Below are 22,433 nucleotides of genomic sequence, written 5' to 3'. Positions count from 1 at the left end.
ACACGACCGCCGTTGCGCGTCGTCGCCGTCCGCAGCAGCGCATCCAACAGCCCCGTCCCCGCGCGCCGCGCCTCCGACGCATCGTCCGGCTCCGTGTACGCCATCCTCGACGCGCTCAAGAAGGACGGCAGCACCACAAAGTGCGTCCCCGCACCCCCGCCGCGCGTCCGCAGACCGGCGTCCACCAGCACCTCCAGCGTCTCCGCCGGCTCCTTGCCGTAAATCGCACCGCCGTCTTCCACCGCGTGCGCCACCACCGTCACCGCCTCCGCCAGGCACCGCGCACCGCTGCCGTCGCTCGTGTTCGCCAGTCGCAGGGCCGAGCGCACCGACGCAGCACTCACTTCCCACGTCCGCCACCGCGCACCGGACGTCAGCGACCCGCCCGCCTCGGCCGCCGCCACCGCCGACCCCGCCGTCGTCGAGCCCTTCGCCAACACGCCACGCACCGCACTCCGCACCGCAGTGGCCGACACGCGACTCACGACGACGGCGTGCGCCACCACCGGCACCGCCGCCCCGTCGGCCGCGCGGTAGCACAGCGCCGCCTCCGACAACAGCAACGGCTGCAGCAGCTCACGCAGCAACTCCACTCCTGTGCTGCTGCTCAGCGGGTAGCCGACGAGCGGCATAATGAGCGCAATGGGGTTGGCCTTCCGTGACTCCACCTGCACGGCGTGCACCGGCACGGTCCGCACGGGCACGAACTTTACGTTCGGAACTGTGGCGGTGCAACGACTCGAGTAATAAAAGATGCCCATCATAAGTAACGCAACGCCCATAATGGAGACCAGCTTCGCACAGTATCTACGTCTACGTGTGGAGAATCTGTTGGGCGCGGCGGACTTGCGCTTCAGCGAGGGCGGTGTCACCGGTGTTGCAAGTTCACGATGGAGGCGCCGGAACGGGCTGAATTGGGGGGACGGCGGCGCCACCACCATCCCGTCATTGCTGACCCCCAAACGTCCACTGCTGCCCTTTCGCATGGTGCTTACGGAAATGATTCCGTATGCCAAGAAGGAAAGAAAAAATGGTCCACCAGGAACACAATAACAGAGAAGCCGGGGAGCTGTCAAGCTTTCAGAAGAAAATGCGATGTGTACGCTTCAGCACGAAAGATAGGAGATGGTGGAGAAAAGAAAAACGTGCAGACTGTGGTGGTGAGACTGGCGCGAAGAACACGCCGCGCGACCAAAAATCTGCAGTCGGCGAATTCAGTAGAAAATGTTTTTTGTTTATATCTGTATTGAAGAGGAAAATAACAAAGCGGTGATGTTTGAATATTCGCTTGGGTTTAAAGAGAGAAGCAGTTGCAACCGGGTTGCGTCGGATCTTAACGGTCTATCCAGAATAAAAAGTTTTCAAATCGTTTTTTCCTGGACCGCAAAGCACACCGCAGCGCACGGTTGAATATATATATATATATATAGAGAGAGAGAGAGAGAGAGGAAAGCTCGAAGCAATATAACTTACAGCATAGGACAATGGATAATGAAAAAAGAAAACGAAGAAACTGATTCTCAGAAAATAAGGAAATGAAGGAAGAGAAAACGACGATGTTCTTATGTCTTTGAGTGCACGGCGGGGATATCCAAAACTCTCGTAGCTCGCGGGGAGCTGGCACAGTTTGGTTAGGGAGAGAGTGTGTTTTGCGGTGGCGTGAAGGAGACGAAGAGGGAGCAGAAGCGCATTAGAGGAGAGAGGGAGAGAGTAGCAGAGGCGGACCGAACGAAGCGGCGTTGTGTCTCGTGCGAATTCACACAGAGGCGATGCGGGGGAGTTCCGTTACAGCAATTCATTTGGCACAAGATGGAATCAAGGCATGGAGAGGATGCTACGAGCACCGGCAGATGCAGACGCCCCTCACATTTCCACGAATCCAGCCGAGAAACACTAACGTGCCGGAGCGCTCTTTGCTCAGAAGCTGAAGTTGGCAAACACGCAACACTCCCGCGCATCGAGTCCCGATCAACAGCTACGCCGTTTTCGTGCCGTTTCTGTGGCAGTCGTTACAATCCGAACCACACAGGATGAGCCCGCTTCATTCTTTCGTTCTTTCGTTCATTTTTGTTGACAGAGCGAGACACCCAACGGTAATTTTCGGTTTCTCTTACCGTCATCGCGAAGGAAGATCGCGTCTTTGAAAGATGCCGTTCTCCATACGTACGCGTTATAGCGATGATGAAGGCGGCCGTGCGCGATGGAAACAAGAAAAGAGAGCCCCCGGTACTACCGGACCGGCTTGAAGACACTCAGCAATAAATGCTTTAGAAAGGGGAAGAGCGGACAAAGGTTCATAACAAGGGAGTTAGAAGATAATCAGTAAAAGAAGAAGAAGAAATGATGGGCTGCTGCATAGATGTATGGGCACCGACCCTGCGTGCATGTGAGCAAAGACGCAACAGTGGAGAAGGGAACCAGGTGGCCAACGGATACGTCCAGACATCGAAGTAACTCGGATAAGAGACGAAAAGAGAGGATTTTAATAGAAAAAGGAGCATTCCGCAGAAATGCTCTCATCAAACTGGAGAGCTGCCGGTCAGGCCGCACGTAATTGCGCCGTCCACGGCCACGTCTGCACCCACCATGTACGAGGCGCGGTCTGACGCGAGAAAGACGACGGCCTCCGCAATCTCACGTGGCTGGGCGAGACGTCCAATGGGAGAGGCCTCACCGACCATCTCCGGCGTCTGGTGCGTTAAATCCGCCAAGCGTTCGTTCATGGCGGTGTCGCTTGTCCCGGGGCTCACCGTGTTTACGCGAATGTTGAAGGGGATCAACTCCATCGCGAGCGACTTGCACAGCATCCGCACCGCACCCTTGCTCGCACAGTAGACAGCGATCTGAGAACAACCACGTACGGCGCACATCAAGGCAGTGCAGACAATGCTGCCACCGCCCTGCGCCTTCATCAGCGGGGCCACGGCGTGGTTGCCAAGGAACACACCAAGAGCGTTGACGTTCATCGTCTTGTTCCAGTTGTCCAGCGTCGTTCTCTCCAAGTCTGATGTGATCATGATGCCGGCGTTGCACACCAGCACATCGATGCGGCCAAAGGCGCTCTTGCACGCGTCCACCACAGTCGGCCACTGCTGTTCGTTCGACACGTCCAGCGCCGCCGCCACCGCGCGCTGTCCCTCCACGGCGTGATTGCCGGCGTTCAGCATGGCGGCCAGCTCCTCCACCGAGGCGCCGTTCACGTCTGCCAAAAACACGCTGCAGCCGCGCTCAAAGCACAGCTCGGAGATTCCGCGGCCGAGACCAGCACCGGCACCCGTGATGAAGGCAACCTTCTTGGCGAGCTCGTGGGACATCGTGTTGAATGAAGAAAGGTCTGTGCGGCCGTGCAAAGGTGAGTTTTACGTATTTGTTGGAGAATGCAATAAATCGCTTGCTTGCTATCATTGCGTGACGCTTCATGAATGCAAGACTCAAAGGTGTGTTGAGGCGGAGGTGTAGACGCAGAGGAGAATTGGTGAGCAAGATGTGCGGTGAAAACGGCAGGGAAGTCGGACGTGCGTGAAGAAGACGCACTGCTGTATCATTGAAAACGAACGCTTACTTTGCTTGTTTGTCAACGATTACTGGAAATGTTCAGATGCAGCAGAAAAAAGAGCAGCTCACTGCAAAGAAAGGCGACACTACCAAATAGAAATAAAGAAAGTCCCTGCCTCGCAGAACAAAAAGGCTGTCGCAGGGAGTAGGTCGTCGATCGCAGCGGGAATGGAGAGGAGTGCAGCAGCGCAGGCATTCACCTGCTCAATCCACGTGTCTCGGCTTTCTCAGCTCACCGTCACTATTGCTGTGAGACGAGCAGCTGAGCGCAGCATAGAGACCTGCTTCAGCTGGTAGATGAAGGTCAAGCTACGGTGCATCTACGAGCAGAGGCGTGAGGTGCAAACCATGGCAGCATACGAGTTAAAAGAAATCGAATCAGATTGATTGCAGCACGAACGCGTTGTCGGCGAGCTCATGAAACGACGTTTTCCTTCCATGTTGGCTACGTTTGAAATACAAGAACGAGAAGAGGGAGGGGCAAAAGAGAGGACGGTGTGTGCTGTTGCTGCTCCACTGAAGCGAGCTTCAAAGCTTGCTCGTCGGATGGGGAACAGTGCGACGTCGCTTACAACGCCAAAGGGTGCATACCGTTGTTGTCCCCCAACAACTCCTCCGGGGTGAACAAGAAAAAACCTCGCGGGGTCAGTGGTCACGGAAGCCTTCGCTCGTGTTGTTTGAGGTACTCGCTGACTTCGTGGTCGCCTCTGCTTCCCTCAGGCACCGAACCTGCTCCACGACACACGATGAGGCGTGGCTTGAAACGCAAACGACTCCTCCTATGATTCATCTTCTCATTATGGCTGAATCATTTTCTTCACCAACAGAATTCATTAAAGTTATACTCCACGATTTCAAACACCACCACCACCACTACTCTCTGTTATCACTGCGCTGTCAAAGACAACTTCGAAATCTCCTCCTCCTTTAAAACACCCTCAAAGGAACACTACGACGCCCACATCACCGTGCAGGATGATAGCTTAACAAGCACATACACAGCATTTCGTTACTTAAGAAACACCACCAAGAGTATTATAGAAAATAAGTTGCTGGCAAACCAGCTGATTTGTTAAATAAGAAGAAACGGAATGCCGTCAGAAACGGCATCGTGGGGCTGCATCATTTTCGTGGTGCACTCCACCCCTTCGCACACTGACACGCGTGTGTGCAACGCGCTCGGCGCCGCGGCCTACTCGCCCGCAAGACGGCGCATTTCCTCCTCGAGGAGACGCTGCTGCTCGTCGCGCTTCGACGGCTTGCCGACGTTGGCGCGCTCCCGCCACGTCTCCTCGAACTGTTCGGCGTCATCGAGAAACTTCGAGAGGATGATGCGCTCGTTGTTGCGGCGATCGTACTCACGGCGGTGCTCGGCCAGGTAGTTCTCTCGGACGGCGGCGCGCTCGGCCCGGTTGCGCTCAGCGTTTTCGGCGTCGACGGCCTTGCGCGCCGGGATCTCCAGCGCCCGCAGCGCCCGTTCGTATAGGTTTGCCTGCAGAATGTCCTTGCGGTCGTTGTCGACGCCGCGGCGCTTGAAGGCGGCCAGCAGGCGTGTGAGCTCGTCCTCGAAGGCGGCGGTGCTGCGGTAAACGATGGAGTCATCCACCTTAAAGCCGGGGTACTTGAGGCGGAGCTTGCGCAGTACCTCCTTGCCGCGCTCCTGCCGCTGGCGCTCGCGGTACTCGGGGTAGAGCGCTGCGATGTAAGCCTTCTGCGTGTCGTCCTTCTTCTGCACCTCCTGCTCGCGTCGCTCCTTCACCATCTTCTCCTTCTTCTTCAAGTCGTCCTGGACCTTCTTCTTGGCGCGCTCGGACTTGTTCGTGATGCAGGCCTGCTGAAGCTTGAAGATGGCTGTGCTGCGATTGCGTGCCGCCGCGAGGTCGGCAGCGGCGATGGGAGCCGGCTTCTTCGGCGCCGACGCGCCGGCCTGCGCGAAGTCGGAGTAGCGGCCCGTCGAGGCGCACATCGAGCTGGCGGGGACGGTGTCGACGGTGGCCACAATTTTGTTGTAGAAGCTCAGCATCTTCGCCTTGGAGGAGTCACTGAAGGAGAGGGTGTTGGTGCGGCTGTCGATCCCCACCGACACGGTGTCGTCGTCCAGGATGAGAGGCTCGATGCTGTTCACGTACTCGGCAGCCGTCAGGTTACCGCTGTAGGCTGCCAGCGTCAGCACGTCGATGTGGTTGCAGCTGACGGCGAGGCACTCCAGTTGGTGGCGCAGAATCACCTTGTGCAGCTCGTCGCCGTAGCGGGCGAGGTCCCCGTTGGCGGTCGTCAGCGCGGTCACGCTCTTGTGCAGCCCGGTGAAGTCCATGAAGTTCGCGTCCTCGAGGTTGGCTGCCAGCTTCACAATCTCCGGTGAGGCAAGGCTGTAGACGTTCTTCACCTTGAGCTGCTCCAGCAGGCTGGCCTTCGTCGTGACGGGGAAGTCAAAGAGTTCGTCGATGCGGGGACTCTTCTCGTGATGGCGGCCGAAGGGGTCCAGCTCGAGGTCGGTCTCCGTCACGCAGAGGGAGGCGACGACCGCACGAGCGGCGAGAGGGCTACGCTTCTCGTGCCGCTTCATGGAGGCCGCCGTGGAAAGGCAGTAGGCGTGGTAGTTGTAGAGGGAGCACGTCCAGAAGATGTCGCTCATCGTCTCGTAGGCGCCGGAGACGACGTCGGTGAGGTCCTCCTTGCGCTGCACGTTGTCGCACAACCGCTTCAGGCACGACAGCACGTCGAAGGCGCCGCCGTACTGGCGGAGGCTGCAGATGTCGTTCAGCAGGCAGCACAGCGTCTCCACCACCTCCGTCACAGCCGCCGTGGAGGCGAGGAAGTCAGCGCGCTCCTTCCGCATCTCTTGCACCGCCGCCCGCGACCGTGCGTCGTCGCGCTCCGTCAGGCGGTCGAGCGCCATGCGAGAAATCGTGCGCGACACAGCCGTCGACACGTCCAGCAGGCAGCCCGGTGCGTTGAACTCCTTGCACATGGACAGGAACTGGCGGACCGTCTTGTTGTAGATGAATGTCAGCTTCTTGGCAAAGCCAATGGTGTTGTTGCCGCAGAAGTGGCGAATCAGGCGTCCCAGCGCGTGGTTGCAGGGGCGGACGTGACGCTCCTCGGCGAGGGCGGCCAGCGAGATGCCGTTCATCGCCACCAGCAGCTTGTCACCGTCAGAGGGGTGGCTCTGCAGCGCCTCGGCGCGCTCCTTCGCGTTGACGCACATTTGGCGGATGCGGGACATGACGAGGTCAACAATGCGCTGCACGCTGTCTTCCAGGTGCTGCGAGCTGCGCAGGCCGGTGCGACAACGGCGCAGCACCTCAATCAACTTCTGCACCTCCGGCTTCTCACGTGTCAGCGCGAGGTCGGCGAGCAGCTCGAGGCACTGGAAGCCGACGACGGTGAGTTGGTTGTTCTGAAGATGGGCGGCGAGGGCCTCGATGGCATCCTTCACGTCGTTGTTCTTCAGGTGCTCCTGCGCCTTCGACAGGCTGCTGCGCGCACGCGCGTCGGCTGTGGCTGTGCGATCCATTCTGTCAGAAAACAAAAAAGAGTATAAGAAGTGGGGTGTAGCTGTTAGAGACGAGTGCTATTACTAACAATAATAGAAAGAAGAAAAAACTGGAGCGCAGCGATGTAGGCGCGTTACCCGGCAGAGGAGAGCAGGAGGAGACAGGAAGGCGAAGCGAGGAAAGAATGGTGATGCGAGTTGAGGTATCCACCGTGCTCTCAAAGAGGGAGAACGAGCGCATGATCTCGAACGTGGAGGAGCAGCCTCTGGAGGTGCTGTAGTCGAGACGGCAGCGTACGACACCTTCACCGCAGCTACCATCACCATCACAACAACAGTATTTGAGCCAAAGTTGCGAGACGCAAATGCTCTGCCAAGAATAATTCTTTTGCCAGTGGTAATATACGCCCACGTCACCGTACAAAAATGAAGTGCAGAAAAGAGATTCAGAAACAGAACATGAAAGGAAGTAAAGAGATGTAACGCACAAGGCGGACTGCACCACCAAAACAAAACCTGCAGCGGTGTTAGATGCCACGCGGCTGGCAGTAAATCGTCTGATTTAAAACCTGGCAGTCCGTGTTGAGAAAGGAGCCGGTGATAGAGGCAATGTTGTCGTGCCGCGCCGTCATGGTCATGAGACCGCGATCAGAAACGGTCAGCTGCCAGGCGACCCGCTCATCCATCGTGGGCTGCCGCTGCACCTCGTAGGCCCGCTGCACCAAGTCGTTTCTCTCAACGCAGCCGTAGCACTCGCTACTGCGATCTTTGATGATTTTACTCAGCTGGCGTGACGAGAGGGCGTGCAGGTGTTCGAGCGAAACGTGCGGCGCGGTGGATGTGGGGAGGCCGCGGGTGATGGCGCGAAGGTCGCTTTCATCGGTGGTGCCGATGCGACGACGGTGCAGCAGAAAGACCTGCTCCGGCGGGACCTCGGTCAGCAGGGACGCCGTGACAACACAGCTGCCGCCTAGCAGCGCCGCGAAACACAGAAAGACGCACAGCTGCTGTAACCTGCGCATTGTTGTGGTGTGTGGGGTGGCGGTTGTATTTGTATCTGTGGAAGGAGTGTTGCTGAATAGCGTATGGGTGAACACATACTTGTGGAGAGGGCGCCACAAGGAGAAGGTTGTCGTGGGAGACAGCGGGGTGTGGAGGGGGGGGGGGTAGAGAGAGAAGGAAGCGAATCGTCAAATACAATAGCAGAGATGATACTAACAGGGTAAAACCACAAAACACGAAGGAGAGAAAATGGCGAGTCCGTGCAGGTGGCTCTCCGTTGCATCTCCAGCTGAGGATCCATGCGTTGCTGGCTGCTCCGGTGGCCGACGCGCAGAGTCGAAAGCTGCTACACCAAGGAGCACGGTGTGGCGCCGAACACGACCGCGAACAGGGAGAAACGGCGGAGCTCCTTTCGTCAACGATCTGCGCCAAGCGCGATCACGAAGACGGAGCGATTTTCTCTGCCGCCGCGACGAGCACATTTTTGATTCTCTTTGCAGTTTATAAAGAAATACAAAAGGGAGAAATAACGAGATGGGTTTTTATGCCTCGGCGAGTGTCTCGGCCGAGCAGAAGTAGCGCGTCACAGCACGGCATCACCCTTAAGCGAAATGGTGTTCTGTAGCCGGGTGTGGCCGCAGGGTGCGGACGGGTGCCGGACCATCACCCACAGGAAGAAGGACCCAATACCCATAAAGAAGTGCCACCCGCCGTGATACACGCGGTACGGGTCTGCGTGGTCATTCAGCCCTAAGATGAAGAAGGGTATGGCAACGCACGCGAAGGCAATGCCGAGGAAGAGTTGGCGCACGTTCACGGGGGGCAGGCGCCGCTCGATGAAGCAGTACTTCACAATAGGGAAGACGCTGAAGAGGATGATTGGTGCCATGGTGAAGCGGACGTCCCAGGGGTGTTTCTGCTGGAGGACCAACGTGAGGAAGACGCAGAAGCACTTGCAGCACGTGTCCACGAAGGTATTCTGTAGGCAGCAGAGGTATACGTCCCACATGCCCATGATCGAGACAACGCCGATGTTGTCGAGGCGGTGCCACTCCTTCTCCGTGAGGAAGAGAGCCGTGCCGAAGCTCTCGGAGGAATGGTACAGGAAGGATACAAGCAGTGCAAAGAGTGACACGCAGAACTCAAACACGTAACCACGCCTGTAAAAGAAGTACGGCATCGGCAGCATCGTCAGGTGACTCAGCACCGTCGTTGTGAAAAGAATCCAGTGGCTCTCCCCTTGCCGCATGGCCGCACCGCGATCGTCGATAGCGCAACGGAAGAATAATGAATAATAAAAGAAAGCAAAAGCAAGCGGCACAAAACCGTTGCGAAAGGTCCGATGTGTCGAGCAACGAAGATATTCGCAGAAATATGTTTTCCTGTAGATACGTTTCTGTGGGTATTTATAATCGGGAGATCGCCTTGCGCTCCTCCGCCCTCAGCGCGACGTGGTCTAGCAATGATAGTTACTCGTACTAGCAGTGCCGGTCAACGGATTATTATATATGTTTGCATCGGCAGTGTGTACAAACAAAAGGACCAGAAGGAGGGAAAGCACGGCGCAGACCAGATCGAGTACGATGCGCGGCAAAGAAAGACAACATAAATTGAAGCTGCGGCAACAACGAGCGGCAACCGACAAGCTGAAAGCTCCGTAGCCTCTCAACGCAATGTGCCGCGACTGGTCGGCTTCAACAAATCAGAGACATCGCGCACGGGAGGAATTATGCACTTCATGGAAAACAACGTTTACTATTTTTTGTTAATGATCATTATTATTATCAACACAATCCTTTTGTATCTTTGTCGTTTCTACGCTTAAGAGTAAAGTCATAAGCAGAAGGGATAACACACACACACACCAGAAAGAAAGGGGTGGAAAGAGGAGGCCGGAAGAGCTGCAGCCTTGTGCTGCGCACCGGGCGCTGCCAAGGATTCTGCGCCGCACCTGCCTCACATGTTCACCACCACCGCAACGGGCTCATCGTAGCGCGGCGACAGCGTGGGGCTCCTCTTCCGCTCTACCGGCCGTCGCAGGCAGTAGAAGAAGAAGAAAACGCCGATGCCGATGCAGACGTGAAAGAGACCGTGAAACATGCGGAAGGGGTCGTGTTGGTCGTCGAGCCCAATTGCAAAGAACACGAAACCGAAGGCGCACGCGGCGAGGCCGTTGATGAGGCGGCGGATGACAATACCTTGACGCCGTCGTGGGTACAGCACGTGCGAGACGACGGGCACGCAGACGCACATCCCAACCGGAGCGGCGGTGTATCGAATGTCCCACGGCGCCGCCTCCTGCACGATGATGACGGCGAACAGCGCCGCCGACTGCACGTACTCGAGCATCCCACGGCTTTCCAGGCACGCAAGGTGGAGGCAGGAGCACCCCACCGAGGTAATGGCACCGATGTTGTCGAGACGGTGCCATTGCATCTCTGAGAGAAACAAAACCGTGTGAAAGCACTCACAGGTGTGGTACATGAAGGATACCATCACCGCGAAGAAGCCGAGCACGCATTCCGTACGCATCTGTCGGCGCATGAGCAGCGCCACAGTGAAAAGCATGGGGAGATGACTCACCACACACGTAATGAACACGGCCCATCGCGGATCCTCTGGACGTCCTGGCATAAGGTTAAAGCGAAGAATTGCTTCTAAGTGGGCGGAAAGGACGGGCGCACAACGCACCTGTCACTGTTGAGACGTGCACCAGCAAAGCAAAAGGAGAAAATAACGTGCTTCTACCGTACCGTCATGGCGGGTACGTCCTCTGCCGCACTCTCCGCAGGCGCACCACAGCGAATGTGCAGTGAGAATTGCCGTGGGCGTTCGTGCTCTGCCTGGGTTGGTTAGCGAAATGCGTTCGTAGAACGAGTGCACGTCAACGACGAAGACAACGCGATGCAAACCAGCGGTGGCGCTTCACGACCCAACGAGGAGGCGGACGCACTCTCAATGGTGAAAAAAATAAAAAATGAGGGGAAAAATAATGGGGTGAGTTCTTTACTTTTACACAGAAGCGATGCGTGTGCGTTCAACGTTGGTGGCGGTAGGGCACAGTGGGGGGTTTGCGGAGTGAGGCGGGAGCGCCAGAGCGATCGAGAAAGGAGAAGAAGAAAGGAGAAGAGAGAATGCTGATGCATTGTAGAAGTGCACATGTATACATTGGCTCGACTACCTTTGATGTAGAAACCCGGCAATAGCGAAGGTCATACTGGGAACGCCGTGGGGGAAGGAGGGGGGGGGGGGGGCCGAAAAGAGCACAGCCGGTTCGTCGTTGCTACCTGAACGAGTTGATGCCGCTGCTCTCGTCTCTGGAATGCGTGCAAGTAGAAGGATCGACTGCGCTGCAAACCTTTTCCCTTTCCTTTTCATTCTTACTGTTTTTGTGTTACTCTTGCCCGGCTGTCGTGTCATAAACGCCTTTTAAAGAAGGGAGTGCAATGAGGCTGCTTGATGTACTTTACATACACAGACGCGTGTGCGACCTACGCACCTGCGTGTGAAGCGCGTGGTGCCTAGAAGAGAAGAAAAAAGACGTAGACGAAGAAGACACGCCTCCCCACGCATCATAGCGCTCAGTAAGGGCTGCAGCGAGGGGGGATTCAGCTACGACGTTGAAAGCAAGAAAGACAGGCTTCAAAGACACCGCGCAACGCAAACACGCCGACATGAGAAGCCAAACAATCACCGAGACAACGGAGGAGACGACCCGCACCTGGCAGAAAGAAACAACATCGCAAGAAGCAAAAAATAATAATTGAGGAACGTATGCAATAGAAAGCAGTCGCTTATCTGCGGAGCACTAAAATAAAGGTTGAAACAAATGAAGAAGGAGAAACACCTTTCTTTGTTATATTAAGTGATGACGTACACACGCGTTCCCCCCGCTTTGCGGAACCTTTCTTGTTGAAGGAAACGCCGAAAGCAGTCAGCTGCGAGAGACGCACGCCGCATCGTGACACGTCCCACTCACGCTGATTTTCCGCGCCAGGGAGTAAATGAACTGTGCCGTTCGCGCTCCCGCTTCGTATGTGTGGGTGATGCATACACACCATACTGAGCAGCCGCAGCAACAGGTGCGTCTCTGTCCGACAAGCCAGCAGTACCCCACTCTGTGGACTCGCAAGCACAGGCGCAGAGGTGTACGAATGCCTCCGCACCTTCTAGAAAAAGCAACAGTAACGGAGCCAACCGCAGCAGCTATCAGGGCCGTGATGGGCAGAGTTCACCTCAATCACCTCCGTCTCATCACCTTGTTCGCACCCTGGCCCCGCAGACGACGACGCAGCCGCCGCAGCACCAACAGCCGCGGCGATCAGCACACTTCGCTCCGGTGCGTCGAGAGCGTCACCCGGCGCCTTTAACCGCATGCGACGCCGTCTGCGCGCATCGGATGGGCTCATGATTCGGCCCTCATCACCCACTACCGGCGCAAAACACATGGGGCAGATGGTAGATCGCTGCCGCCACGACTCTAAACACTGCAGATGGAAGCCGTGCTCGCATTTCAGAAGGATCGCGGGGTTGTCGAGGGTGAAGTGCTCGAGGCAAATCGGACACGACGTGAGATGGTACTCGCCCACGTCGAACGTCTCGAGCCCGTCCACGACGTTGTCGTTGCCGCAGTCACTGAGGTTGGCGCAGCTCGAGTTGTGCGAGGCTGGCACGAGCGACACGGCCTGGGGACCGCCTTTACGCGGCGGACGGAGCATGACCGAGAAACTAAACAAAAATACTAATACCTGTGGATGAAAGAGAAGGAATGAGTACAAACTCCGCTGGCGCGGTGGGACGCGTGCGCAGAGGAAGCTACGTGCGGCCGCACTTGAAAGAAGCAGTGAAGAGAAAGAATAGAAACTGACAGAAGGAGAAAGGCGCGTATGGCCACGGAGACATTCGTTGCAATGTTCGTTGGCAGAAACCGTTTCCCCCCTGAATACAGCGCAATACGCCATCACGGCAGCCGTGCAGCGCGGGCACATTGGTCGAATGCGTGTGCAGCATAAAGGAAAAGGAGAAAGGGAAAGGGCGAAGGACAGAGAGGTGGGTGGGTGGGGCGGGGGTGTCGCACCGGTGGGTGTCCAGCGCAGCGCAGCGAGAACGCCAACAGCGGCAGAAAGACATGTTATCAAACAAATACGAGAAATTAGAAGAACAAATGGCCGCGTGGAGCTGCTGTGGAGACTCTGCGGTTCAACCGGGTTCGATGTTCCTCTTTGATGGATGTAAGTTTAAATCACCTGTTAGTCGATTATAATGGTGCCCCCGACCGATACAACGACATTACGGGAGCCATGATAACAGCAACAGCATTCCTCACACTTGAAAGCACATCATTTATTCAGCCCTCCTCGCGCGGATAAACGCGCTGTACCGCATGCGAATCATCGCCGCAGCACATTTCCAACGCCCAACGCTACCAAGAGTGCTTCGCAGCTACACCTGTCGCCGAAAAGCAAGGCGGCGTGGGAACACAGCGCAGCCCTCATTGGTTTATACGAATGTATGTATTTAATCGCCCCCAGACTTCCTCTCTGCACCGTCGTGGATGAACTGACCGGGAAAGAGAAGCCGACGCACGGCGGTGGGGGCCAGCCGCTTCGGGTCGGTGTCGACGTACTCGCCCGCCATGCGTTTCCGCTCTTCCTCCTTCTCCTGTTGAATCATGAAGCGATAGAATTCAGGATCAAAGAACTGCAGCGCCGCCTCTAGGGCGTTCGTGACCACCACAACCGAAAAGAAAAGCACGAGGAGGAGCATCACCGCATAGGAGAAGATTGCAAAGAGGCGCACCCGGTCAAGGCGGCGCACCTTCTGCCTCGACGCTGCCAAAAGCTGTCTATAGAGCACCGGCGATGACCCGTTCTGGTGCCACAAGCTAACTGGATTCGTTGACATCCCGTAGGCCGTCTGCAGGATCGCGTACTCGCTTTCACCTGCGGCGGTCGTGGCGGTGTCGGGGTGCGTCTCCAGCACCAGCGTGCGGTAGCGTGCGCGTATCTCAGTCAACTCGGCGTGGTCCGGCAGTCCCATCACCCGCAGCGGGGAGCCGTGCTTCTTCAGCCACTGCTGCTCCTTTTCCAGTTCCTCCGCGCGCTCCATCCCGCTCTGCATGCGGATTGCAATCCGCTTCTTCAGAGAGGTCGGCGTGAGAGCCACGAAGAGCGAGCGCAGCGCCTTGGCGAAACGGCCGGGCTTGTAGCTGTGCTGATCGCCGGTGGTGACGCAGCGTAGCGCGGTCCAGCACGGCGTCGCGCACGATTCGGACGACCGCCCACGACAACCAATGCGTCGCATCTCCCGCCTTTCTCGAGCTCTGCCGGCTGATTCTTTCTTGACCGCCGACCTCCACCAACGCCGTTGTCCTTTGATGTCGGCGCGACTGTACAGCGCAGCGCGGTGACCTCAAACAACCAAACAAACAAACGAGATGGCGGTGCAATACCACAGCGGCTGCGTCAAGCGATGCGCTTTTTGCGATGATCCGAGAAACTTTCACCCCGGAAAAAAAAAGATCGGGAAGCGTAAAGGGAGAGAGCTGAAGAAAAGCGAAGCCGGCAGCTGCGTCGTGGCCCCCTCCCCTCAGACGTACAGCGAGAGAGAGAGGCCACGCATTTCAAAACGGGGCGGAGGAATCGTATCGTGTGATGCGACATGCCCCGCAGAAATCCTACGCGCTAAACAAAAGATCGGCAAGCTCACAGCTCTATTGTCAGTAAGCATACACACACACACACACATATATATATATATATATATATGCAAGTTGAATAGCGACCGAATACCTCCGCGCGGCTTGCGTTAGGTGTCTCGTTGTTCTAGTCTTCTCTTTTCCACTTGTTGAACTGATAAAAACAACGGCCGTGCAGCGTAATGTTTGCGCTCAGCAGGTCCCCTACAGTGTGCTAAAGAGAACTCAAACCGCCTCCTACCACCACCACCACCACCACACAGCTCCCTACACACTCGAGCCTCGTCACGACTGCCCCCAGAAACGGCACAAAACGGCCCGTCCATCAAGCTTACTGCCGTGCAGGTGTGCAATCGCCAACGCCGCTTTCGCCTTGCTCGAAAGCGCGCAGATCACCGCAACGCGATCGTCAAACACCGCCGCCGGCGCGCCGTTCGCTGGGGCCTCCGCGGACATCTCTCCATTGTCTCCTTCACTTCTACTCTTTTTCAAGAGCGGCGCACCCTCCTCTGACGCCTCCGCGCGTGCCGCTGCGTCGTCCACGAGTACCTTCCACGACGACACTGTGTCCTTACTCACAAACTCCACCCGCTCCACCACGGCTCGCAGGAGTTCCTTCTTCTCGTCCTCGGTCGATGCTGCGTAGGAGTCTAGCGCGACGACGTTGGTGAGGAGAATGGTGTGGACCGGGGCCCCAGCGGGTCCGTTGCCTTGAAGAAGACGCGTGCACTTTTTGTGCAGGCTCTGCTCCCGCCGCCGCTTCTCCCACCGTTTGGCGATGTCCTCACGTATGAGCTCCACGATTCGATCTACCGTGAGATGCTGCAGGGACGACTCCTTCAGCACGCGGTTAAACCAAAAGCCGGCCACGGCGTCCCACTGCTTTTCGTAGAAGTGGAAATGTGGGCTATCTCGCAGGTCCGCGGGCATCCTGAGGTCTTGTCGGGAAAACTGTAGGCGGCGTCCGGTGCTGCCCCACACGACCAGTGCGCTGCCGTGATCGGTCATGTCGTGTTGCCTACTCTTCGTTGTGTTCTCCAAATGCCGCACCCCAATTGTCTCCTGTGGAGGCCTCCCGTACTGCAAACGTCAAGCGAAATGAGAGGAAAAGAGTTCAAATAAACCTGAAAGAGGGAGAAAGGAAGGAGGAGGAGGGAGCTACAGAGCGGGGCGGTGTACACGCACAATACACCACGTGTGTTGGTGCTTCTTTGTGCAGTGATACACACACACACACACACATATGCATGCATACAGGTATCGCTGAGTGAGTGTTTCCAGCAACAGAAAACCCGATCCCTCTAGGTGACAGCAGCGGACACAGAAAGTGCGTGGGCACGGCAGAGGATGGAGACGGAGGCATTGCTGTGTGCAGCAGAGTCGGTTTCCACATCTTTGCTTCATTGTTAACGGGTATGATACAAGGTTGGTCGTGGAACATCCACCGCCAAGCCAGAAAAAAAAAGGGAGAAAAGGAGAAAGTCTAAGCCAGTGTCACCGAAGGCTAATATTTACCTTCAACGGGTGAAAGAAAAAGGAAAGAAGAAAACGTGCCCTTGTGGCGTTGTTTACGTACATACATCAAAATAGAAGCTCGTTGACTGACTAGACAAAAGGCGAAGGAAGAAGTACGGCGGCTTGCGACGGCTCTCCCGTCTTTCCGCCCTTTCCGCTGCGATCACGTGCGTTGGTGCCAAGAGTAAAGCGGCACCAACGCACGTGAAGAGTGAGAGCCGGATGGCAAGCAATGAAGAAAAGAAAGGAAAAACAACAACATCATCAACAACAAACATTAATTATCAAGTCATCAGCAAGCCTACGGGTAAGAAGAACGGAGAAAGGAAAAGGGAAAAAAGGATTTGATGCCAGTTACTACGCAACGAGCGAGAGACGCGAACGCCTTCAACAGGTCATCTTACCTCGGTTGCTCTTACAGCAAAACACGCAACTGAAGCGTCTCACGCTCTTTCCACGCCGCTTTACCGAAGGGGAAGCAGCCATCGACGACCCCAGCGGTTCTACGACACCTGCTCCTCTCTCCACTTGCCTTTGCTTAATTACAGTTTTTGATGGTTCCGAAGGGTGACGACGTGCGCCAGCGGTCCAACCCCCTCCCCCCCCCCACCACCACCACCACCACCACCCCACACCCACACGCACACTCAGTGCTACAGCTCCGTACCACCCTCTCACGAGGTTTTATCGCTGTGGCGCACCGGGGGCAGTCGAGCGATGGGGGGAAGACGCGGTATGCGAGAGTTTCGGCCATCCGATCGTCGTGGCACCACCTGCAGCGCGCCTCGCTTCTGCCGGAAGCCGTACGCTGTACTGTTGGAGGAAAAGATGGAGTCGCCTGGGCTTTGGGAGGTACTTCTGCTCGTCAAATCCGCCACGGAGGAGCTGTGCGAAAGGGCAGGTGGCGCCAGTTTTTCCTTCAGAAAGCTGTTGATTTGGCTTATGGTCTCCGCACGGATGCCCGTGTCGCCGACGTTGATGGTGGTCACGTGGGAAAGGGGGTTGCGGGCAAGACGGACCAGGGCGCGCCCTGCCACAGCTGGGATTGGGTTGTGCGACAAGTCGATGGAGCGCAGCGACGGGTGCTTCATGGTCACCTTAAGAAACGCCTGAATCACCGAGAGACTGCGGATGTTGTTCCAGCTGAAGTCAACGTGGCGCAGATAAGTGCAGGTGTTGATCATCGCCACCAACTCCAGCAGTGCCATCGGGCGGGTATGGAACATGTTGCTACAGTTCAATGAGTCGCCAGGCGGCTCATACTGTCCCGTCACCAAATAGTGGTGGTCACGAAGAATGGGGAAGTCGCCGTAGCCTAGCTTATCCAATCGCTTCACCTTGTAAAAGTAGAGAAGCCGTTGAGCCGCGATGACAGCCAGCACGGCTGCACGCCAGCGCTCGGCCAGCCTTGAGAAGCTGGCGGAGGACATGTGGGCAGTGGATAGCGAAGCCTGTTGGCTGAGTTCCATGCCGGCTTTGACCCATGGGTGCTTCAGCGCTTCGGTAGCGGTCATGCGTCGATGCGGGTCGGAAGTCAAAAGCCGGTGAATAAAGTCCTGCAGAAGAGGTGGGCATTTCGGTGCGGTGCTGGAGCTGCCGTGCGTGTTGTCGTCCTGTGGGCGGTAGCCGCGGCAGATCTCGCGAGAGAGCGCCGATTCTGTACGTCCTTTAAACGGATACTCGCCGAGGAACATCACATGTGCCATGACCCCCATCGCCCACATATCTACGGGTTTTCCGTAATGCGTGTCTCGTAGAATTTCAGGGGCCATGTAATGCAGCGTGCCACACCGCGTCGTCAAACACTGCTCGTTGCCTGCCAACACCGACAGCCCAAAGTCGGATATTTTCACCACCAGATCGTTTTGTGAAAGGAGGCAGTTGCTGGGCTTCAAGTCGCGGTGCACGATGCCCTTGTCGTGGATGTACTCCACGGCCATCAGCAGCTGCGTCACGAAACGCCGTGCCTCGGCTTCCGAGACGCGTTCGCGGTCCAGGCGGTGCTGTAGCGAGTCACCTGGCAAATACTCCATCACGATCCACAAGTACGCGTCGTCTTGGTACGTTTCTTCCAATTTCACAATGTTCGGGTGCGAAAGCAGACTCATCGTCTCCACTTCACCCATTACACTCCGCAGCCCCTTCGTCCCAGCAGCGCGCTTGTCAATTCGCTTCACGGCGTAGAGGTCTTTGCTGCCGTTGCGGCGAGTGGTTCTCCACACGTCGCCGTAGGAGCCGCTTCCAATCTTATCGAGGAAGGCGTAGCGGGACTCAATCGGAACTAGGTCCGACGAGTAGCCGACGTGTGCGCCACGCTGAAGGCTGTCTTGAAGCGCGTAAAAGTCCATGGCGCCGTTTAAGGAAGCACGGTGAAACAGCCCAAACACACAGCATTATGTGCTGCAGAGCTGTGGGGTAAAAGCAAGGTGGGAACGGCATACATTTAGCGGGATGTGATCGCCCCATACATGGTGATAGTAACACAGACAAAGAGAGAGGAGAACAGAAGTCGTCAAGGCCAAGCCGCACGAAGAGAACGTCAGTACTGAGGCCGCTGCTTCACGCATGGCATCGTAGGAAAACGGAAAACCCTACCAATAAGAAGCGCTAGAGGAACATTGAGGGCCACGCTGGACAAATCGGTGGCTTTCACGGCTGTGTGCGTCGCCTACAAAGAAGAGGTGCGGACGCTGGGTATAAATAAATCAACCCTCGCGGAGCTGCATAAGGCCGGACAGCAGCGTCTCGCTCCTCCCCCGCCCCTCCCTCCGCGCAGGGCATATTGCGTGCCTATTCGAGGGCATTACTCATGGGCACCAACCGACTCAACACTCAACAGCTGCATCTGCTTGTGCGCGTACACCTCGCCGGCACTCCTTCTCCGGGGACCATGCAAGTTCATTCGTATAACCATTTCCAGCGCGTTTATCCCGCCTTGTAGACGTCAAGAGATCTCGCACAGCGCCGCACAGCCCAGAAAAGTAGAAGAGAAAGTTGAGAAGTGCCTCAAAAAATCATCGAAGCAATTAAAGCCCACAGCTGATGCAGGACCGTTCTGAACGACGTCCATCACATTCCTAGAGCACAACAGACGTGTCGGCACTCCTCAACGCAAACCGACCAAAGACACCAACAGAGTGCTTTGCCATTTATCCCTCTCTTCATCCGCATTTAATAAACACGTTCGTCTGCCTCTGATGTGACATCACATAGAGTAAACAACACGTTGCCTTCAACAACTACTGCTGATTCGTCAACCCCTGTTCGCGCAGCTTCTCGACGAGCCAGTCCATTCCGTCGAGCAGGCCCTCGCCCGTCTTGGCACTACTCTTTACAATCGTCCACGTGCGATTCATGATGGAGGACACACCAAGCTGCTCCGCAATCTCCACCTCCGTTGCCGCCTCTGGGAGATCCTGCTTATTCGCAAAAATCAAGAGAAGACTTTTCCGCAGCTCATCCTCGTCTAACAAGGCAAACAGTTCGTGTTTCGCCACTCCCATGCGATCCTTATCGGTGCTGTCGACCACGTAAATGACCGCATCTGTATCGTTGAAGTAGCACCGCCAATACGGTCGCACGCCGGTCTGACCACCGAGGTCCCACACTTCAAACGAGATGTTTTTGTACTGAAGGGTTTCTAAGTTCACTCCAACCGTGGGGACGGTGGTGACCACATCGCCAAGATGCAGGCGGTACAGGATGGATGTCTTTCCTGCGTTGTCAAGACCCAGCATCAGTACACGTATTTTCCGATCTGCGGGCAGGAGACCGAGGGCCTGCCGCAGACTGGTTAACCAGGCGCCCATCACCGCAAAAGGAGCAACACGGAAGGGCGGTTAGGAACTCGGCAGCCGTGCAAGCTGAAGCAAGGGCGCAGCAACACAAAGGAAGGAGGACTGTCTACGGAACGACGTATGGACCGCTCGATTTCGCAGAATGATTTACGCGGCGCCGTGTGCAAGAAGAACGACAGAGTGGGGCGTGATTACGTACAACACCGATGCATGTAAATCGTACGAGGATCAGCAATGCAGTGCCTCGAGATAAGCCGCAACCGTCACCGCGATTTCAATCAAAAAAACTACACGAACGAAAATACACCCCGGACGAGACACTCCAATACAACTAAGCAACAGACAGAAAACTGAAAGCAGAAAAAGGGAGAATCACACAGTCCAAATGAAGAAGGAAAACAGCGAAGTAGTTGAATGCGCCGTCGAGGCTCTGAGGGCAAAAGCAGCAACGTTCACGAGCGACATCTCAGCGGACGCAAAATAACGCTGAGGGTCCAACAGGACCACCGTTTCGAGCACCGTTCGCCGTTCAGTACTTGCAAGGCAAACACCAACGCTTGTCTCGATCAGCAATCAGCGATCACCGATCACCAGCTGCCAAACGGAACGCTCCACGCCTCCGTCAACCACCGTGACATCGTAGTACCTACAGCAAAAATCACCACTTGAAGATGTTGCTTTATAGATCCAAATAACAGGAAAACAAGGAAAGAACAGGGGTCACGCCAACAATCCACTTACTCCAGCGCTCGAATACACGCGAATTGAGCAGCACGGGCCCGGCAGACGCAGTGCCGCCGCGCTCCGCTTACTTCTTCGTGGCCTTGGCGGCGGCCTTGGTCACCTTACCAGCGCTGCCGTCCTTCTTGTTCACGCCCTTGATGATGCCGACGGCGACCGTCTGGCGCATGTCGCGGACGGCGAAGCGGCCCAGCGGCGGGTAGTCGTTGAACACCTCCACGCACATCGGCTTCTGCGGGACCATCTTCACGATGGCCGCATCGCCGGACTTGATGGCCTTGGGGTTCTTCTCCAGCTCCTTACCAGAGCGGCGGTCGATCTTGGACTCGATGTCCGCGAACTTGCACGCGATGTGGCTGGTGTGGCAGTCCAGCACCGGCGCGTAGCCGTTGCTGATCTGGCCGGGGTGGTTCAGCACGATCACCTGGGCGGTGAAGTCGGCCGCCTCCTTCGGCGGGTCGTTCTTCGAGTTACCGCACACGTTGCCACGGCGGATATCCTTCACCGACACGTTCTTCACGTTGAAGCCAACGTTGTCGCCGGGCACCGCCTCAGCCAGCTGCTCGTGGTGCATCTCGATCGACTTCACCTCCGTCGTCACGTTGGCGGGCGCGAACGTCACCACGTCGCCGGGCTTCATCACGCCGGTCTCCACACGGCCCACGGGCACCGTGCCGATACCGCCGATCTTGTACACATCCTGCAGGGGCAGGCGCAGCGGCTTGTCCACCGGGCGCACAGGGGCCTCCAGCATGTCCAGGGCCTCCAGCAGCGTCGCGCCCTTGTACCACGGCATGTTGTCCGACTTCTCGATCATGTTGTCGCCCTGCCAGCCGGAGATCGGGATGAAGCGGACCTTCTCCGGGTTGTAGCCGACGCGCTTCAGGTACGCGCCGACCTCCTTGCTGATCTCCTCGTAGCGCGCCTGCGAGTACTGCACCGTCTTGTCGTCCATCTTGTTGCAGCACACAACCATCTGCTTCACGCCCAGCGTGAAGGCCAGCAGGGCGTGCTCGCGGGTCTGGCCGTCCTTCGAGATACCGGCCTCGAAGCCGCCCTGCGTCGAGTCGATCATCAGAATGGCCGCATCGGCCTGCGAGGTGCCGGTGATCATGTTCTTGATGAAGTCACGGTGGCCGGGGGCGTCGATGATCGTGAAGACAGACTTGGGGGACTCGAACTTCCACAGCGCAATGTCGATCGTGATGCCGCGCTCGCGCTCCGCCTTCAGCTTGTCCAGCACCCACGCGTACTTGAAGGACGCCTTGCCGATCTCGGCGGCCTCCTTCTCGAACTTCTCGATGGTGCGCTTGTCGATGCCACCGCACTTGTAAATCAGGTGGCCAGTGGCAGTGGACTTGCCGGCATCGACGTGGCCCACGACCACGAGGTTCATGTGCACCTTGTCCTTACCCATGGTGAATAGCGAAGAGTGTTAGGAGGGAGTTAGAGAGCTAGATAACTGCGCGTTGTGCGCCGGGTGCAGGCACGGCGGACAAGAGAAGAGAGCGCCGAGGAGGCGAAGGGCAGGCGGAGGGCGAGGCGATGTGGGGAGGGGAGGGGGTCGGCGAGCGAAGAGAGCATGGGGCGGCAGGGAGAGGGAAGGGGCGGGCCGCGCGCGAGGTGCGCC

At 56.8% G+C, this 22,433-nt stretch overlaps 12 protein-coding genes across 16 annotated transcripts; all 12 read right to left on the bottom strand.

Annotated features, from left to right (window-relative positions):
• Positions 1-986, bottom strand: ABB37_10109 (mannosyltransferase-like protein; the record flags this gene model as incomplete). The annotated part of the gene is made up of 1 exon (XM_015809861.1): positions 1-986. A coding segment is annotated over one exon (986 nt), but the record flags the coding sequence as incomplete, so codon positions are not given.
• A 1,533-nt stretch (positions 987-2,519) lies between these two features.
• Positions 2,520-3,314, bottom strand: ABB37_10108 (dehydrogenase/oxidoreductase-like protein; the record flags this gene model as incomplete). The annotated part of the gene is made up of 1 exon (XM_015809860.1): positions 2,520-3,314. The coding sequence occupies one exon, from the start codon at positions 3,312-3,314 to the stop codon at positions 2,520-2,522; it is 795 nt and encodes a 264-aa protein (XP_015651569.1).
• A 1,433-nt stretch (positions 3,315-4,747) lies between these two features.
• On the bottom strand, positions 4,748-7,163 carry ABB37_10107 (hypothetical protein; the record flags this gene model as incomplete). 2 transcript variants are annotated; one of them, XM_015809858.1, is made up of 1 exon in its annotated part: positions 4,748-7,163. In XM_015809858.1, exon 1 carries the CDS (start codon positions 7,070-7,072, stop codon positions 4,748-4,750), a length of 2,325 nt encoding a protein of 774 aa, XP_015651567.1. In that variant the 5' UTR covers positions 7,073-7,163. The 2 variants fall into 2 exon arrangements, with proteins under 2 accessions (XP_015651567.1, XP_015651568.1); XM_015809859.1 differs by having other exon boundaries at positions 4,748-7,137.
• A 415-nt stretch (positions 7,164-7,578) lies between these two features.
• ABB37_10106 (putative mitochondrial hypothetical protein) lies at positions 7,579-8,153 on the bottom strand (the record flags this gene model as incomplete). Of its 2 annotated transcripts, none has more annotated exons than XM_015809856.1 (1): positions 7,579-8,153. In XM_015809856.1, exon 1 carries the CDS (start codon positions 8,071-8,073, stop codon positions 7,579-7,581), a length of 495 nt encoding a protein of 164 aa, XP_015651565.1. In that variant the 5' UTR covers positions 8,074-8,153. The 2 variants fall into 2 exon arrangements, with proteins under 2 accessions (XP_015651565.1, XP_015651566.1); XM_015809857.1 differs by having other exon boundaries at positions 7,579-8,127.
• A 483-nt stretch (positions 8,154-8,636) lies between these two features.
• On the bottom strand, positions 8,637-9,533 carry ABB37_10105 (hypothetical protein; the record flags this gene model as incomplete). Its single annotated transcript, XM_015809855.1, has 1 exon — positions 8,637-9,533. The coding sequence occupies exon 1, from the start codon at positions 9,300-9,302 to the stop codon at positions 8,637-8,639; it is 666 nt and encodes a 221-aa protein (XP_015651564.1). The 5' UTR covers positions 9,303-9,533.
• A 476-nt stretch (positions 9,534-10,009) lies between these two features.
• ABB37_10104 (hypothetical protein) lies at positions 10,010-11,064 on the bottom strand (the record flags this gene model as incomplete). 2 transcript variants are annotated; one of them, XM_015809853.1, is made up of 1 exon in its annotated part: positions 10,010-11,064. In XM_015809853.1, the coding sequence occupies exon 1, from the start codon at positions 10,685-10,687 to the stop codon at positions 10,010-10,012; it is 678 nt and encodes a 225-aa protein (XP_015651562.1). In that variant the 5' UTR covers positions 10,688-11,064. The 2 variants fall into 2 exon arrangements, with proteins under 2 accessions (XP_015651562.1, XP_015651563.1); XM_015809854.1 differs by having other exon boundaries at positions 10,010-11,059.
• A 1,158-nt stretch (positions 11,065-12,222) lies between these two features.
• ABB37_10103 (hypothetical protein) lies at positions 12,223-12,993 on the bottom strand (the record flags this gene model as incomplete). The annotated part of the gene is made up of 1 exon (XM_015809852.1): positions 12,223-12,993. The coding sequence occupies exon 1, from the start codon at positions 12,769-12,771 to the stop codon at positions 12,223-12,225; it is 549 nt and encodes a 182-aa protein (XP_015651561.1). The 5' UTR covers positions 12,772-12,993.
• Positions 12,994-13,570: 577 nt separating this feature from the next.
• On the bottom strand, positions 13,571-14,553 carry ABB37_10102 (putative mitochondrial chaperone protein DNAj; the record flags this gene model as incomplete). Its single annotated transcript, XM_015809851.1, has 1 exon — positions 13,571-14,553. Exon 1 carries the CDS (start codon positions 14,354-14,356, stop codon positions 13,571-13,573), a length of 786 nt encoding a protein of 261 aa, XP_015651560.1. The 5' UTR covers positions 14,357-14,553.
• A 482-nt stretch (positions 14,554-15,035) lies between these two features.
• On the bottom strand, positions 15,036-15,876 carry ABB37_10101 (hypothetical protein; the record flags this gene model as incomplete). Its single annotated transcript, XM_015809850.1, has 1 exon — positions 15,036-15,876. Exon 1 carries the CDS (start codon positions 15,756-15,758, stop codon positions 15,036-15,038), a length of 723 nt encoding a protein of 240 aa, XP_015651559.1. The 5' UTR covers positions 15,759-15,876.
• Positions 15,877-16,939: 1,063 nt separating this feature from the next.
• ABB37_10100 (putative mitogen-activated protein kinase kinase 3) lies at positions 16,940-18,675 on the bottom strand (the record flags this gene model as incomplete). The annotated part of the gene is made up of 1 exon (XM_015809849.1): positions 16,940-18,675. Exon 1 carries the CDS (start codon positions 18,611-18,613, stop codon positions 16,940-16,942), a length of 1,674 nt encoding a protein of 557 aa, XP_015651558.1. The 5' UTR covers positions 18,614-18,675.
• An 829-nt stretch (positions 18,676-19,504) lies between these two features.
• On the bottom strand, positions 19,505-20,414 carry ABB37_10099 (ADP-ribosylation factor-like protein 1 (ARL-1); the record flags this gene model as incomplete). Its single annotated transcript, XM_015809848.1, has 1 exon — positions 19,505-20,414. Exon 1 carries the CDS (start codon positions 20,072-20,074, stop codon positions 19,505-19,507), a length of 570 nt encoding a protein of 189 aa, XP_015651557.1. The 5' UTR covers positions 20,075-20,414.
• Positions 20,415-20,870: 456 nt separating this feature from the next.
• Positions 20,871-22,267, bottom strand: ABB37_10098 (elongation factor 1-alpha; the record flags this gene model as incomplete). Of its 2 annotated transcripts, none has more annotated exons than XM_015809846.1 (1): positions 20,871-22,267. In XM_015809846.1, exon 1 carries the CDS (start codon positions 22,218-22,220, stop codon positions 20,871-20,873), a length of 1,350 nt encoding a protein of 449 aa, XP_015651555.1. In that variant the 5' UTR covers positions 22,221-22,267. The 2 variants fall into 2 exon arrangements, with proteins under 2 accessions (XP_015651555.1, XP_015651556.1); XM_015809847.1 differs by having other exon boundaries at positions 20,871-22,259.
• Between the last annotated feature and the right edge of the window lie 166 nt (positions 22,268-22,433).

Source organism: Leptomonas pyrrhocoris, assembly GCF_001293395.1.
Source record: "Leptomonas pyrrhocoris isolate H10 chromosome Unknown, whole genome shotgun sequence".
Lineage (NCBI taxonomy): Eukaryota > Euglenozoa > Kinetoplastea > Trypanosomatida > Trypanosomatidae > Leptomonas > Leptomonas pyrrhocoris.
This window is presented reverse-complemented; position numbering and strand designations above follow the sequence as displayed.